The sequence below is a fragment of the Salvelinus fontinalis genome, unplaced genomic scaffold (genome assembly GCF_029448725.1).
Source record: "Salvelinus fontinalis isolate EN_2023a unplaced genomic scaffold, ASM2944872v1 scaffold_0054, whole genome shotgun sequence".
NCBI classification, from domain to species: domain Eukaryota; kingdom Metazoa; phylum Chordata; class Actinopteri; order Salmoniformes; family Salmonidae; genus Salvelinus; species Salvelinus fontinalis.
The window spans coordinates 167,501-181,974 of record NW_026600263.1 but is presented as its reverse complement, the minus strand read 5'-3'; the positions used below and the strand labels follow the sequence as shown (position 1 = coordinate 181,974).

General features: G+C 47.6%; 1 protein-coding gene across 7 annotated transcripts in view; it reads left to right on the top strand.

Moving 5' to 3' along the window:
• Positions 1 to 14,474, top strand: part of plod3 (procollagen-lysine, 2-oxoglutarate 5-dioxygenase 3) — a gene marked incomplete at its 5' end in the record, with an annotated part of 109,785 nt that overhangs the window by 90,787 nt on the left and 4,524 nt on the right. For all 7 annotated transcript variants that reach the window (XR_008757634.1, XR_008757632.1, XR_008757635.1 and 4 more), the window contains 1 exon segment: positions 6,630 to 6,755. Coding sequence is in view for 1 of the 7 variants with exons in the window: in XM_055911181.1 (XP_055767156.1) it covers positions 6,630 to 6,755 (126 nt within the window).

The following is a 14,474-nucleotide window of genomic DNA, read 5'->3' as shown; positions in this document are numbered from 1 at the left end:
TTGATGAATGCTGTCCAACCACACTACCAGCTCCTGGTTGGTTGTCTTGATGAATGCTGTCCAACCACACTGCCAGCTCCTGGTTGGTTGTCTTGATGAATGCTGTCCAACCACACTGCCAGCTCCTGGTTGGTTGTCTTGATGAATGCTGTCCAACCACACTGCCAGCTCCTGGTTGGTTGTCTTGATGAATGCTGTCCAACCACACTGCCAGCTCCTGGTTGGTTGTCTTGATGAATGCTGTCCAACCACACTGCCAGCTCCTGGTTGGTTGTCTTGATGAATGCTGTCCAACCACACTGCCAGCTCCTGGTTGGTTGTCTTGATGAATGCTGTCCAACCACACTGCCAGCTCCTGGTTGGTTGTCTTGATGAATGCTGTCCAACCACACTGCCAGCTCCTGGTTGGTTGTCTTGATGAATGCTGTCCAACCACACTGCCAGCTCCTGGTTGGTTGTCTTGATGAATGCTGTCCAACCACACTGCCAGCTCCTGGTTGGTTGTCTTGATGAATGCTGTCCAACCACACTGCCAGCTCCTGGTTGGTTGTCTTGATGAATGCTGTCCAACCACACTGCCAGCTCCTGGTTGGTTGTCTTGATGAATGCTGTCCAACCACACTGCCAGCTCCTGGTTGGTTGTCTTGATGAATGCTGTCCAACCACACTGCCAGCTCCTGGTTGGTTGTCTTGATGAATGCTGTCCAACCACACTGCCAGCTCCTGGTTGGTTGTCTTGATGAATGCTGTCCAACCACACTGCCAGCTCCTGGTTGGTTGTCTTGCTGTACAACCACACTGCCAGCTCCTGGTTGGTTGTCTTGATGAATGCTGTCCAACCACACTGCCAGCTCCTGGTTGGTTGTCTTGATGAATGCTGTACAACCACACTGCCAGCTCCTGGTTGGTTGTCTTGATGAATGCTGTCCAACCACACTGCCAGCTCCTGGTTGGTTGTCTTGATGAATGCTGTCCAACCACACTGCCAGCTCCTGGTTGGTTGTCTTGATGAATGCTGTCCAACCACACTGCCAGCTCCTGGTTGGTTGTCTTGATGAATGCTGTCCAACCACACTGCCAGCTCCTGGTTGGTTGTCTTGATGAATGCTGTCCAACCACACTGCCAGCTCCTGGTTGGTTGTCTTGATGAATGCTGTCCAACCACACTGCCAGCTCCTGGTTGGTTGTCTTGATGAATGCTGTCCAACCACACTGCCAGCTCCTGGTTGGTTGTCTTGATGAATGCTGTACAACCACACTGCCAGCTCCTGGTTGGTTGTCTTGATGAATGCTGTCCAACCACACTGCCAGCTCCTGGTTGGTTGTCTTGATGAATGCTGTCCAACCACACTGCCAGCTCCTGGTTGGTTGTCTTGATGAATGCTGTCCAACCACACTGCCAGCTCCTGGTTGGTTGTCTTGATGAATGCTGTCCAACCACACTGCCAGCTCCTGGTTGGTTGTCTTGATGAATGCTGTCCAACCACACTGCCAGCTCCTGGTTGGTTGTCTTGATGAATGCTGTACAACCACACTGCCAGCTCCTGGTTGGTTGTCTTGATGAATGCTGTCCAACCACACTGCCAGCTCCTGGTTGGTTGTCTTGATGAATGCTGTCCAACCACACTGCCAGCTCCTGGTTGGTTGTCATGCTGTCCAACCACACTGCCAGCTCCTGGTTGGTTGTCATGATGAATGCTGTCCAACCACACTGCCAGCTCCTGGTTGGTTGTCATGCTGTCCAACCACACTGCCAGCTCCTGGTTGGTTGTCATGATGAATGCTGTCCAACCACACTGCCAGCTCCTGGTTGGTTGTCATGCTGTCCAACCACACTGCCAGCTCCTGGTTGGTTGTCATGATGAATGCTGTCCAACCACACTGCCAGCTCCTGGTTGGTTGTCATGCTGTCCAACCACACTGCCAGCTCCTGGTTGGTTGTCATGATGAATGCTGTCCAACCACACTGCCAGCTCCTGGTTGGTTGTCTTGATGAATGCTGTCCAACCACACTGCCAGCTCCTGGTTGGTTGTCTTGATGAATGCTGTCCAACCACACTGCCAGCTCCTGGTTGGTTGTCTTGATGAATGCTGTCCAACCACACTGCCAGCTCCTGGTTGGTTGTCTTGATGAATGCTGTCCAACCACACTGCCAGCTCCTGGTTGGTTGTCTTGATGAATGCTGTCCAACCACACTGCCAGCTCCTGGTTGGTTGTCTTGATGAATGCTGTCCAACCACACTGCCAGCTCCTGGTTGGTTGTCTTGATGAATGCTGTCCAACCACACTGCCAGCTCCTGGTTGGTTGTCTTGATGAATGCTGTCCAACCACACTGCCAGCTCCTGGTTGGTTGTCTTGATGAATGCTGTCCAACCACACTGCCAGCTCCTGGTTGGTTGTCTTGATGAATGCTGTCCAACCACACTGCCAGCTCCTGGTTGGTTGTCTTGATGAATGCTGTCCAACCACACTGCCAGCTCCTGGTTGGTTGTCTTGCTGTACAACCACACTGCCAGCTCCTGGTTGGTTGTCTTGATGAATGCTGTCCAACCACACTGCCAGCTCCTGGTTGGTTGTCTTGATGAATGCTGTACAACCACACTGCCAGCTCCTGGTTGGTTGTCTTGATGAATGCTGTCCAACCACACTGCCAGCTCCTGGTTGGTTGTCTTGATGAATGCTGTCCAACCACACTGCCAGCTCCTGGTTGGTTGTCTTGATGAATGCTGTCCAACCACACTGCCAGCTCCTGGTTGGTTGTCTTGATGAATGCTGTCCAACCACACTGCCAGCTCCTGGTTGGTTGTCTTGATGAATGCTGTCCAACCACACTGCCAGCTCCTGGTTGGTTGTCTTGATGAATGCTGTCCAACCACACTGCCAGCTCCTGGTTGGTTGTCTTGATGAATGCTGTCCAACCACACTGCCAGCTCCTGGTTGGTTGTCTTGATGAATGCTGTACAACCACACTGCCAGCTCCTGGTTGGTTGTCTTGATGAATGCTGTCCAACCACACTGCCAGCTCCTGGTTGGTTGTCTTGATGAATGCTGTCCAACCACACTGCCAGCTCCTGGTTGGTTGTCTTGATGAATGCTGTCCAACCACACTGCCAGCTCCTGGTTGGTTGTCTTGATGAATGCTGTCCAACCACACTGCCAGCTCCTGGTTGGTTGTCTTGATGAATGCTGTCCAACCACACTGCCAGCTCCTGGTTGGTTGTCTTGATGAATGCTGTCCAACCACACTGCCAGCTCCTGGTTGGTTGTCTTGATGAATGCTGTCCAACCACACTGCCAGCTCCTGGTTGGTTGTCTTGATGAATGCTGTACAACCACACTGCCAGCTCCTGGTTGGTTGTCTTGATGAATGCTGTCCAACCACACTGCCAGCTCCTGGTTGGTTGTCTTGATGAATGCTGTCCAACCACACTGCCAGCTCCTGGTTGGTTGTCTTGATGAATGCTGTCCAACCACACTGCCAGCTCCTGGTTGGTTGTCTTGATGAATGCTGTCCAACCACACTGCCAGCTCCTGGTTGGTTGTCTTGATGAATGCTGTCCAACCACACTGCCAGCTCCTGGTTGGTTGTCTTGATGAATGCTGTACAACCACACTGCCAGCTCCTGGTTGGTTGTCTTGATGAATGCTGTCCAACCACACTGCCAGCTCCTGGTTGGTTGTCTTGATGAATGCTGTCCAACCACACTGCCAGCTCCTGGTTGGTTGTCATGCTGTCCAACCACACTGCCAGCTCCTGGTTGGTTGTCATGATGAATGCTGTCCAACCACACTGCCAGCTCCTGGTTGGTTGTCATGCTGTCCAACCACACTGCCAGCTCCTGGTTGGTTGTCATGATGAATGCTGTCCAACCACACTGCCAGCTCCTGGTTGGTTGTCATGCTGTCCAACCACACTGCCAGCTCCTGGTTGGTTGTCATGATGAATGCTGTCCAACCACACTGCCAGCTCCTGGTTGGTTGTCATGCTGTCCAACCACACTGCCAGCTCCTGGTTGGTTGTCATGATGAATGCTGTCCAACCACACTGCCAGCTCCTGGTTGGTTGTCTTGATGAATGCTGTCCAACCACACTGCCAGCTCCTGGTTGGTTGTCTTGATGAATGCTGTCCAACCACACTGCCAGCTCCTGGTTGGTTGTCTTGATGAATGCTGTCCAACCACACTGCCAGCTCCTGGTTGGTTGTCTTGATGAATGCTGTCCAACCACACTGCCAGCTCCTGGTTGGTTGTCTTGATGAATGCTGTCCAACCACACTGCCAGCTCCTGGTTGGTTGTCTTGATGAATGCTGTCCAACCACACTGCCAGCTCCTGGTTGGTTGTCTTGATGAATGCTGTCCAACCACACTGCCAGCTCCTGGTTGGTTGTCTTGATGAATGCTGTCCAACCACACTGCCAGCTCCTGGTTGGTTGTCTTGATGAATGCTGTCCAACCACACTGCCAGCTCCTGGTTGGTTGTCTTGATGAATGCTGTCCAACCACACTGCCAGCTCCTGGTTGGTTGTCTTGATGAATGCTGTCCAACCACACTGCCAGCTCCTGGTTGGTTGTCTTGCTGTACAACCACACTGCCAGCTCCTGGTTGGTTGTCTTGATGAATGCTGTCCAACCACACTGCCAGCTCCTGGTTGGTTGTCTTGATGAATGCTGTACAACCACACTGCCAGCTCCTGGTTGGTTGTCTTGATGAATGCTGTCCAACCACACTGCCAGCTCCTGGTTGGTTGTCTTGATGAATGCTGTCCAACCACACTGCCAGCTCCTGGTTGGTTGTCTTGATGAATGCTGTCCAACCACACTGCCAGCTCCTGGTTGGTTGTCTTGATGAATGCTGTCCAACCACACTGCCAGCTCCTGGTTGGTTGTCTTGATGAATGCTGTCCAACCACACTGCCAGCTCCTGGTTGGTTGTCTTGATGAATGCTGTCCAACCACACTGCCAGCTCCTGGTTGGTTGTCTTGATGAATGCTGTCCAACCACACTGCCAGCTCCTGGTTGGTTGTCTTGATGAATGCTGTACAACCACACTGCCAGCTCCTGGTTGGTTGTCTTGATGAATGCTGTCCAACCACACTGCCAGCTCCTGGTTGGTTGTCTTGATGAATGCTGTCCAACCACACTGCCAGCTCCTGGTTGGTTGTCTTGATGAATGCTGTCCAACCACACTGCCAGCTCCTGGTTGGTTGTCTTGATGAATGCTGTCCAACCACACTGCCAGCTCCTGGTTGGTTGTCTTGATGAATGCTGTCCAACCACACTGCCAGCTCCTGGTTGGTTGTCTTGATGAATGCTGTACAACCACACTGCCAGCTCCTGGTTGGTTGTCTTGATGAATGCTGTCCAACCACACTGCCAGCTCCTGGTTGGTTGTCTTGATGAATGCTGTCCAACCACACTGCCAGCTCCTGGTTGGTTGTCATGCTGTCCAACCACACTGCCAGCTCCTGGTTGGTTGTCATGATGAATGCTGTCCAACCACACTGCCAGCTCCTGGTTGGTTGTCATGCTGTCCAACCACACTGCCAGCTCCTGGTTGGTTGTCATGATGAATGCTGTCCAACCACACTGCCAGCTCCTGGTTGGTTGTCATGCTGTCCAACCACACTGCCAGCTCCTGGTTGGTTGTCATGATGAATGCTGTCCAACCACACTGCCAGCTCCTGGTTGGTTGTCATGCTGTCCAACCACACTGCCAGCTCCTGGTTGGTTGTCATGATGAATGCTGTCCAACCACACTGCCAGCTCCTGGTTGGTTGTCTTGATGAATGCTGTCCAACCACACTGCCAGCTCCTGGTTGGTTGTCTTGATGAATGCTGTCCAACCACACTGCCAGCTCCTGGTTGGTTGTCTTGATGAATGCTGTCCAACCACACTGCCAGCTCCTGGTTGGTTGTCTTGATGAATGCTGTCCAACCACACTGCCAGCTCCTGGTTGGTTGTCTTGATGAATGCTGTCCAACCACACTGCCAGCTCCTGGTTGGTTGTCTTGATGAATGCTGTCCAACCACACTGCCAGCTCCTGGTTGGTTGTCTTGATGAATGCTGTCCAACCACACTGCCAGCTCCTGGTTGGTTGTCTTGATGAATGCTGTCCAACCACACTGCCAGCTCCTGGTTGGTTGTCTTGATGAATGCTGTCCAACCACACTGCCAGCTCCTGGTTGGTTGTCTTGATGAATGCTGTCCAACCACACTGCCAGCTCCTGGTTGGTTGTCTTGATGAATGCTGTCAAACAGACTCTTCACCGGTTTCTCTGTGACGGGATCTGAACTTGTCCAAAGTCTTCCTCATCTTCAGCACCAGGGAACTAGACTTCGCTGGCTTGGAGCTCATCCGTGCCCAGGTCTCCAACCCCTTTAAATCCACCTACTTCCTGGTACGGATGGTGTCACAGTCAGGTTGTCCACGAAGGCTCTGATAGGTTATCGCACACCAGACTTGGTCAGCGGGTCTCTGCATCCCACCGCAGCAGCAGACACCAGTATGTTCATGACAAGGGCGAACAGGTTACCAACATTTGAAAAGGTCACAAATACATTGAACCAGAGCTTCCTCTGAGACTGTCATGTTTAACACCCCCCCCCCCCCCCCCCCCCCACAGGCCCAGGCGGTGATGAACTTTGTGGTCCGGTATCGTCCAGATGAACAGCCGTCTCTCCGTCCGCATCATGACTCCTCCACCTTCACCATCAACGTAGCACTCAACAACAAGGGAATAGATTACCAGGTACACACCACACCTGGACAGGAAAACGTATTGTCGTTTGGGGCTAAGTTGGTCTATTCAAATACTCAAGTAATCTAATAGAGTTTACACTAGAAGGCAACTCTCGTTTCTTTGATGTCAAATACAGGTCTCAGAAAAACGAATAGATCATATTTGAAAGTATTTTGAAGGTATGCAAGTTATTTCAAAACAAATATTATATTTATTTGATGAAAAACTAAAAACTGTTGAATTAGTCTAAATATACACTGAGTAAACGACCCATGACCTCAACTCTTCCCTTGTCTAGTCACTTCATTATTACCATGGCAACACTGTTGATACAGAGGGAAATGTCTTCATGGCAGGGGAACAGGTTAATGTTCGTGTAGATACAGCCCTGTCATTAGTAGAAGACAGCCAATCCATGTAGATACAGCCCTGTCATTAGTAGAAGACAGCCAATCCAACATGTAGATACAGCCCTGTCATTAGTAGAAGACAGCCAATCCATGTAGATACAGCCCTGTCATTAGTAGAAGACAGCCAATCCATGTAGATACAGCCCTGCCATTAGTAGAAGACAGCCAATCCAACATGTAGATACAGCCCTGCCATTAGTAGAAGACAGTCAATCCATGTAGATACAGCCCTGTCATTAGTAGAAGACAGCCAATCCAACATGTAGATACAGCCCTGTCATTAGTAGAAGACAGCCAATCCAACATGTAGATACAGCCCTGCCATTAGTAGAAGACAGCCAATCCATGTAGATACAGCCCTGTCATTAGTAGAAGACAGCCAATCCATGTAGATACAGCTCTGTCATTAGTAGAAGACAGCCAATCCATGTAGATACAGCCCTGTCATTAGTAGAAGACAGCCAATCCAACATGTAGATACAGCCCTGTCATTAGTAGAAGACAGCCAATCCAACATGTAGATACAGCCCTGGCATTAGTAGAAGACAGCCAATCCATGTAGATACAGCCCTGTCATTAGTAGAAGACAGCCAATCCATGTAGATACAGCCCTGTCATTAGTAGAAGACAGCCAATCCATGTAGATACAGCCCTGTCATTAGTAGAAGACAGCCAATCCATGTAGATACAGCCCTGTCATTAGTAGAAGACAGCCAATCCATGTAGATACAGCCCTGTCATTAGTAGAAGACAGCCAATCCAACATGTAGATACAGCCCTGTCATTAGTAGAAGACAGCCAATCCAACATGTAGATACAGCCCTGTCATTAGTAGAAGACAGCCAATCCATGTAGATACAGCCCTGGCATTAGTAGAAGACAGCCAATCCAACATGTAGATACAGCCCTGGCATTAGTAGAAGACAGCCAATCCAACATGTAGATACAGCCCTGTCATTAGTAGAAGACAGCCAATCCATGTAGATACAGCCCTGTCATTAGTAGAAGACAGCCAATCCATGTAGATACAGCCCTGTCATTAGTAGAAGACAGCCAATCCATGTAGATACAGCCCTGTCATTAGTAGAAGACAGCCAATCCATGTAGATACAGCCCTGTCATTAGTAGAAGACAGCCAATCCAACATGTAGATACAGCCCTGTCATTAGTAGAAGACAGCCAATCCAACATGTAGATACAGCCCTGTCATTAGTAGAAGACAGCCAATCCAACATGTAGATACAGCCCTGCCATTAGTAGAAGACAGTCAATCCATGTAGATACAGCCCTGTCATTAGTAGAAGACAGCCAATCCATGTAGATACAGCCCTGTCATTAGTAGAAGACAGCCAATCCATGGAGATACAGCCCTGTCATTAGTAGAAGACAGCCAATCCATGTAGATACAGCCCTGTCATTAGTAGAAGACAGCCAATCCATGTAGATACAGCCCTGTCATTAGTAGAAGACAGCCAATCCAACATGTAGATACAGCCCTGTCATTAGTAGAAGACAGCCAATCCATGTAGATACAGCCCTGTCATTAGTAGAAGACAGCCAATCCATGTAGATACAGCCCTGTCATTAGTAGAAGACAGCCAATCCATGTAGATACAGCCCTGTCATTAGTAGAAGACAGCCAATCCATGTAGATACAGCCCTGTCATTAGTAGAAGACAGCCAATCCATGTAGATACAGCCCTGTCATTAGTAGAAGACAGCCAATCCATGTAGATACAGCCCTGTCATTAGTAGAAGACAGCCAATCCATGTAGATACAGCCCTGTCATTAGTAGAAGACAGCCAATCCATGTAGATACAGCCCTGTCATTAGTAGAAGACAGCCAATCCAACATGTAGATACAGCCCTGTCATTAGTAGTAGACAGCCAATCCAACATGTAGATACAGCCCTGTCATTAGTAGAAGACAGCCAATCCATGTAGATACAGCCCTGTCATTAGTAGAAGACAGCCAATCCATGTAGATACAGCCCTGTCATTAGTAGAAGACAGCCAATCCAACATGTAGATACAGCCCTGTCATTAGTAGAAGACAGCCAATCCATGTAGATACAGCCCTGTCATTAGTAGAAGACAGCCAATCCAACATGTAGATACAGCCCTGTCATTAGTAGAAGACAGCCAATCCATGTAGATACAGCCCTGTCATTAGTAGAAGACAGCCAATCCATGTAGATACAGCCCTGTCATTAGTAGAAGACAGCCAATCCATGTAGATACAGCCCTGTCATTAGTAGAAGACAGCCAATCCATGTAGATACAGCCCTGTCATTAGTAGAAGACAGCCAATCCATGTAGATACAGCCCTGTCATTAGTAGAAGACAGCCAATCCAACATGTAGATACAGCCCTGTCATTAGTAGAAGACAGCCAATCCAACATATAGATACAGCCCTGTCATTAGTAGAAGACAGCCAATCCATGTAGATACAGCCCTGTCATTAGTAGAAGACAGCCAATCCATGTAGATACAGCCCTGTCATTAGTAGAAGACAGCCAATCCATGTAGATACAGCCCTGTCATTAGTAGAAGACAGCCAATCCAACATGTAGATACAGCCCTGTCATTAGTAGAAGACAGCCAATCCATGTAGATACAGCCCTGTCATTAGTAGAAGACAGCCAATCCAACATGTAGATACAGCCCTGTCATTAGTAGAAGACAGCCAATCCAACATATAGATACAGCCCTGTCATTAGTAGAAGACAGCCAATCCAACATGTAGATACAGCCCTGTCATTAGTAGAAGACAGCCAATCCAACATGTAGATACAGCCCTGTCATTAGTAGAAGACAGCCAATCCATGTAGATACAGCCCTGTCATTAGTAGAAGACAGCCAATCCAACATGTAGATACAGCCCTGTCATTAGTAGAAGACAGCCAATCCATGTAGATACAGCCCTGTCATTAGTAGAAGACAGCCAATCCATGTAGATACAGCCCTGTCATTAGTAGAAGACAGCCAATCCATGTAGATACAGCCCTGTCATTAGTAGAAGACAGCCAATCCAACATGTAGATACAGTCCTGCCATTAGTAGAAGACAGCCAATCCAACATGTAGATACAGCCCTGGCATTAGTAGAAGACAGCCAATCCAACATGTAGATACAGCCCTGTCATTAGTAGAAGACAGCCAATCCAACATGTAGATACAGCCCTGTCATTAGTAGAAGACAGCCAATCCATGTAGATACAGCCCTGTCATTAGTAGAAGACAGCCAATCCAACATGTAGATACAGCCCTGTCATTAGTAGAAGACAGCCAATCCATGTAGATACAGCCCTGTCATTAGTAGAAGACAGCCAATCCATGTAGATACAGCCCTGTCATTAGTAGAAGACAGCCAATCCATGTAGATACAGCCCTGTCATTAGTAGAAGACAGCCAATCCATGTAGATACAGCCCTGTCATTAGTAGAAGACAGCCAATCCAACATGTAGATACAGCCCTGTCATTAGTAGAAGACAGCCAATCCATGTAGATACAGCCCTGTCATTAGTAGAAGACAGCCAATCCATGTAGATACAGCCCTGTCATTAGTAGAAGACAGCCAATCCATGTAGATACAGCCCTGTCATTAGTAGAAGACAGCCAATCCAACATGTAGATACAGCCCTGTCATTAGTAGAAGACAGCCAATCCAACATGTAGATACAGCCCTGTCATTAGTAGAAGACAGCCAATCCATGTAGATACAGCCCTGGCATTAGTAGAAGACAGCCAATCCAACATGTAGATACAGCCCTGGCATTAGTAGAAGACAGCCAATCCATGTAGATACAGCCCTGTCATTAGTAGAAGACAGCCAATCCATGTAGATACAGCCCTGTCATTAGTAGAAGACAGCCAATCCATGTAGATACAGCCCTGTCATTAGTAGTAGACAGCCAATCCATGTAGATACAGCCCTGCCATTAGTAGAAGACAGCCAATCCAACATGTAGATACAGCCCTGTCATTAGTAGAAGACAGCCAATCCATGTAGATACAGCCCTGTCATTAGTAGAAGACAGCCAATCCATGTAGATACAGCCCTGTCATTAGTAGAAGACAGCCAATCCATGTAGATACAGCCCTGTCATTAGTAGAAGACAGCCAATCCAACATGTAGATACAGCCCTGTCATTAGTAGAAGACAGCCAATCCATGTAGATACAGCCCTGTCATTAGTAGAAGACAGCCAATCCAACATGTAGATACAGCCCTGTCATTAGTAGAAGACAGCCAATCCAACATGTAGATACAGCCCTGTCATTAGTAGAAGACAGCCAATCCATGTAGATACAGCCCTGTCATTAGTAGAAGACAGCCAATCCAACATGTAGATACAGCCCTGTCATTAGTAGAAGACAGCCAATCCAACATGTAGATACAGCCCTGTCATTAGTAGAAGACAGCCAATCCATGTAGATACAGCCCTGTCATTAGTAGAAGACAGCCAATCCATGTAGATACAGCCCTGTCATTAGTAGAAGACAGCCAATCCAACATGTAGATACAGCCCTGCCATTAGTAGAAGACAGTCAATCCATGTAGATACAGCCCTGTCATTAGTAGAAGACAGCCAATCCATGTAGATACAGCCCTGTCATTAGTAGAAGACAGCCAATCCATGTAGATACAGCCCTGTCATTAGTAGAAGACAGCCAATCCAACATGTAGATACAGCCCTGTCATTAGTAGAAGACAGCCAATCCATGTAGATACAGCCCTGTCATTAGTAGAAGACAGCCAATCCATGTAGATACAGCCCTGTCATTAGTAGAAGACAGCCAATCCATGTAGATACAGCCCTGTCATTAGTAGAAGACAGCCAATCCATGTAGATACAGCCCTGTCATTAGTAGAAGACAGCCAATCCATGTAGATACAGCCCTGTCATTAGTAGAAGACAGCCAATCCATGTAGATACAGCCCTGTCATTAGTAGAAGACAGCCAATCCATGTAGATACAGCCCTGTCATTAGTAGAAGACAGCCAATCCATGTAGATACAGCCCTGTCATTAGTAGAAGACAGCCAATCCATGTAGATACAGCCCTGTCATTAGTAGAAGACAGCCAATCCAACATGTAGATACAGCCCTGTCATTAGTAGAAGACAGCCAATCCAACATGTAGATACAGCCCTGTCATTAGTAGAAGACAGCCAATCCATGTAGATACAGCCCTGTCATTAGTAGAAGACAGCCAATCCAACATGTAGATACAGCCCTGTCATTAGTAGAAGACAGCCAATCCATGTAGATACAGCCCTGTCATTAGTAGAAGACAGCCAATCCATGTAGATACAGCCCTGTCATTAGTAGAAGACAGCCAATCCATGTAGATACAGCCCTGTCATTAGTAGAAGACAGCCAATCCATGTAGATACAGCCCTGTCATTAGTAGAAGACAGCCAATCCATGTAGATACAGCCCTGTCATTAGTAGAAGACAGCCAATCCATGTAGATACAGCCCTGTCATTAGTAGAAGACAGCCAATCCATGTAGATACAGCCCTGTCATTAGTAGAAGACAGCCAATCCATGTAGATACAGCCCTGTCATTAGTAGAAGACAGCCAATCCAACATGTAGATACAGCCCTGTCATTAGTAGAAGACAGCCAATCCATGTAGATACAGCCCTGTCATTAGTAGAAGACAGCCAATCCATGTAGATACAGCCCTGTCATTAGTAGAAGACAGCCAATCCAACATGTAGATACAGCCCTGTCATTAGTAGAAGACAGCCAATCCAACATGTAGATACAGCCCTGTCATTAGTAGAAGACAGCCAATCCAACATGTAGATACAGCCCTGTCATTAGTAGAAGACAGCCAATCCATGTAGATACAGCCCTGTCATTAGTAGAAGACAGCCAATCCATGTAGATACAGCCCTGTCATTAGTAGAAGACAGCCAATCCATGTAGATACAGCCCTGTCATTAGTAGAAGACAGCCAATCCAACATGTAGATACAGCCCTGTCATTAGTAGAAGACAGCCAATCCATGTAGATACAGCCCTGTCATTAGTAGAAGACAGCCAATCCAACATGTAGATACAGCCCTGTCATTAGTAGAAGACAGCCAATCCATGTAGATACAGCCCTGTCATTAGTAGAAGACAGCCAATCCAACATGTAGATACAGCCCTGTCATTAGTAGAAGACAGCCAATCCATGTAGATACAGCCCTGTCATTAGTAGAAGACAGCCAATCCAACATGTAGATACAGCCCTGGCATTAGTAGAAGACAGCCAATCCATGTAGATACAGCCCTGTCATTAGTAGAAGACAGCCAATCCATGTAGATACAGCCCTGTCATTAGTAGAAGACAGCCAATCCATGTAGATACAGCCCTGTCATTAGTAGAAGACAGCCAATCCATGTAGATACAGCCCTGTCATTAGTAGAAGACAGCCAATCCATGTAGATACAGCCCTGTCATTAGTAGAAGACAGCCAATCCATGTAGATACAGCCCTGTCATTAGTAGAAGACAGCCAATCCATGTAGATACAGCCCTGTCATTAGTAGAAGACAGCCAATCCATGTAGATACAGCCCTGGCATTAGTAGAAGACAGCCAATCCATGTAGATACAGCCCTGTCATTAGTAGAAGACAGCCAATCCATGTAGATACAGCCCTGTCATTAGTAGAAGACAGCCAATCCATGTAGATACAGCCCTGTCATTAGTAGAAGACAGCCAATCCATGTAGATACAGCCCTGGCATTAGTAGAAGACAGCCAATCCAACATGTAGATACAGCCCTGTCATTAGTAGAAGACAGCCAATCCATGTAGATACAGCCCTGTCATTAGTAGTAGACAGCCAATCCATGTAGATACAGCCCTGTCATTAGTAGAAGACAGCCAATCCATGTAGATACAGCCCTGTCATTAGTAGTAGACAGCCAATCCATGTAGATACAGCCCTGCCATTAGTAGAAGACAGCCAATCCATGTAGATACAGCCCTGTCATTAGTAGAAGACAGCCAATCCAACATGTAGATACAGCCCTGTCATTAGTAGAAGACAGCCAATCCATGTAGATACAGCCCTGTCATTAGTAGAAGACAGCCAATCCATGTAGATACAGCCCTGTCATTAGTAGAAGACAGCCAATCCATGTAGATACAGCCCTGTCATTAGTAGAAGACAGCCAATCCAACATGTAGATACAGCCCTGTCATTAGTAGAAGACAGCCAATCCATGTAGATACAGCCCTGGCATTAGTAGAAGACAGCCAATCCATGTAGATACAGCCCTGTCATTAGTAGAAGACAGCCAATCCATGTAGAT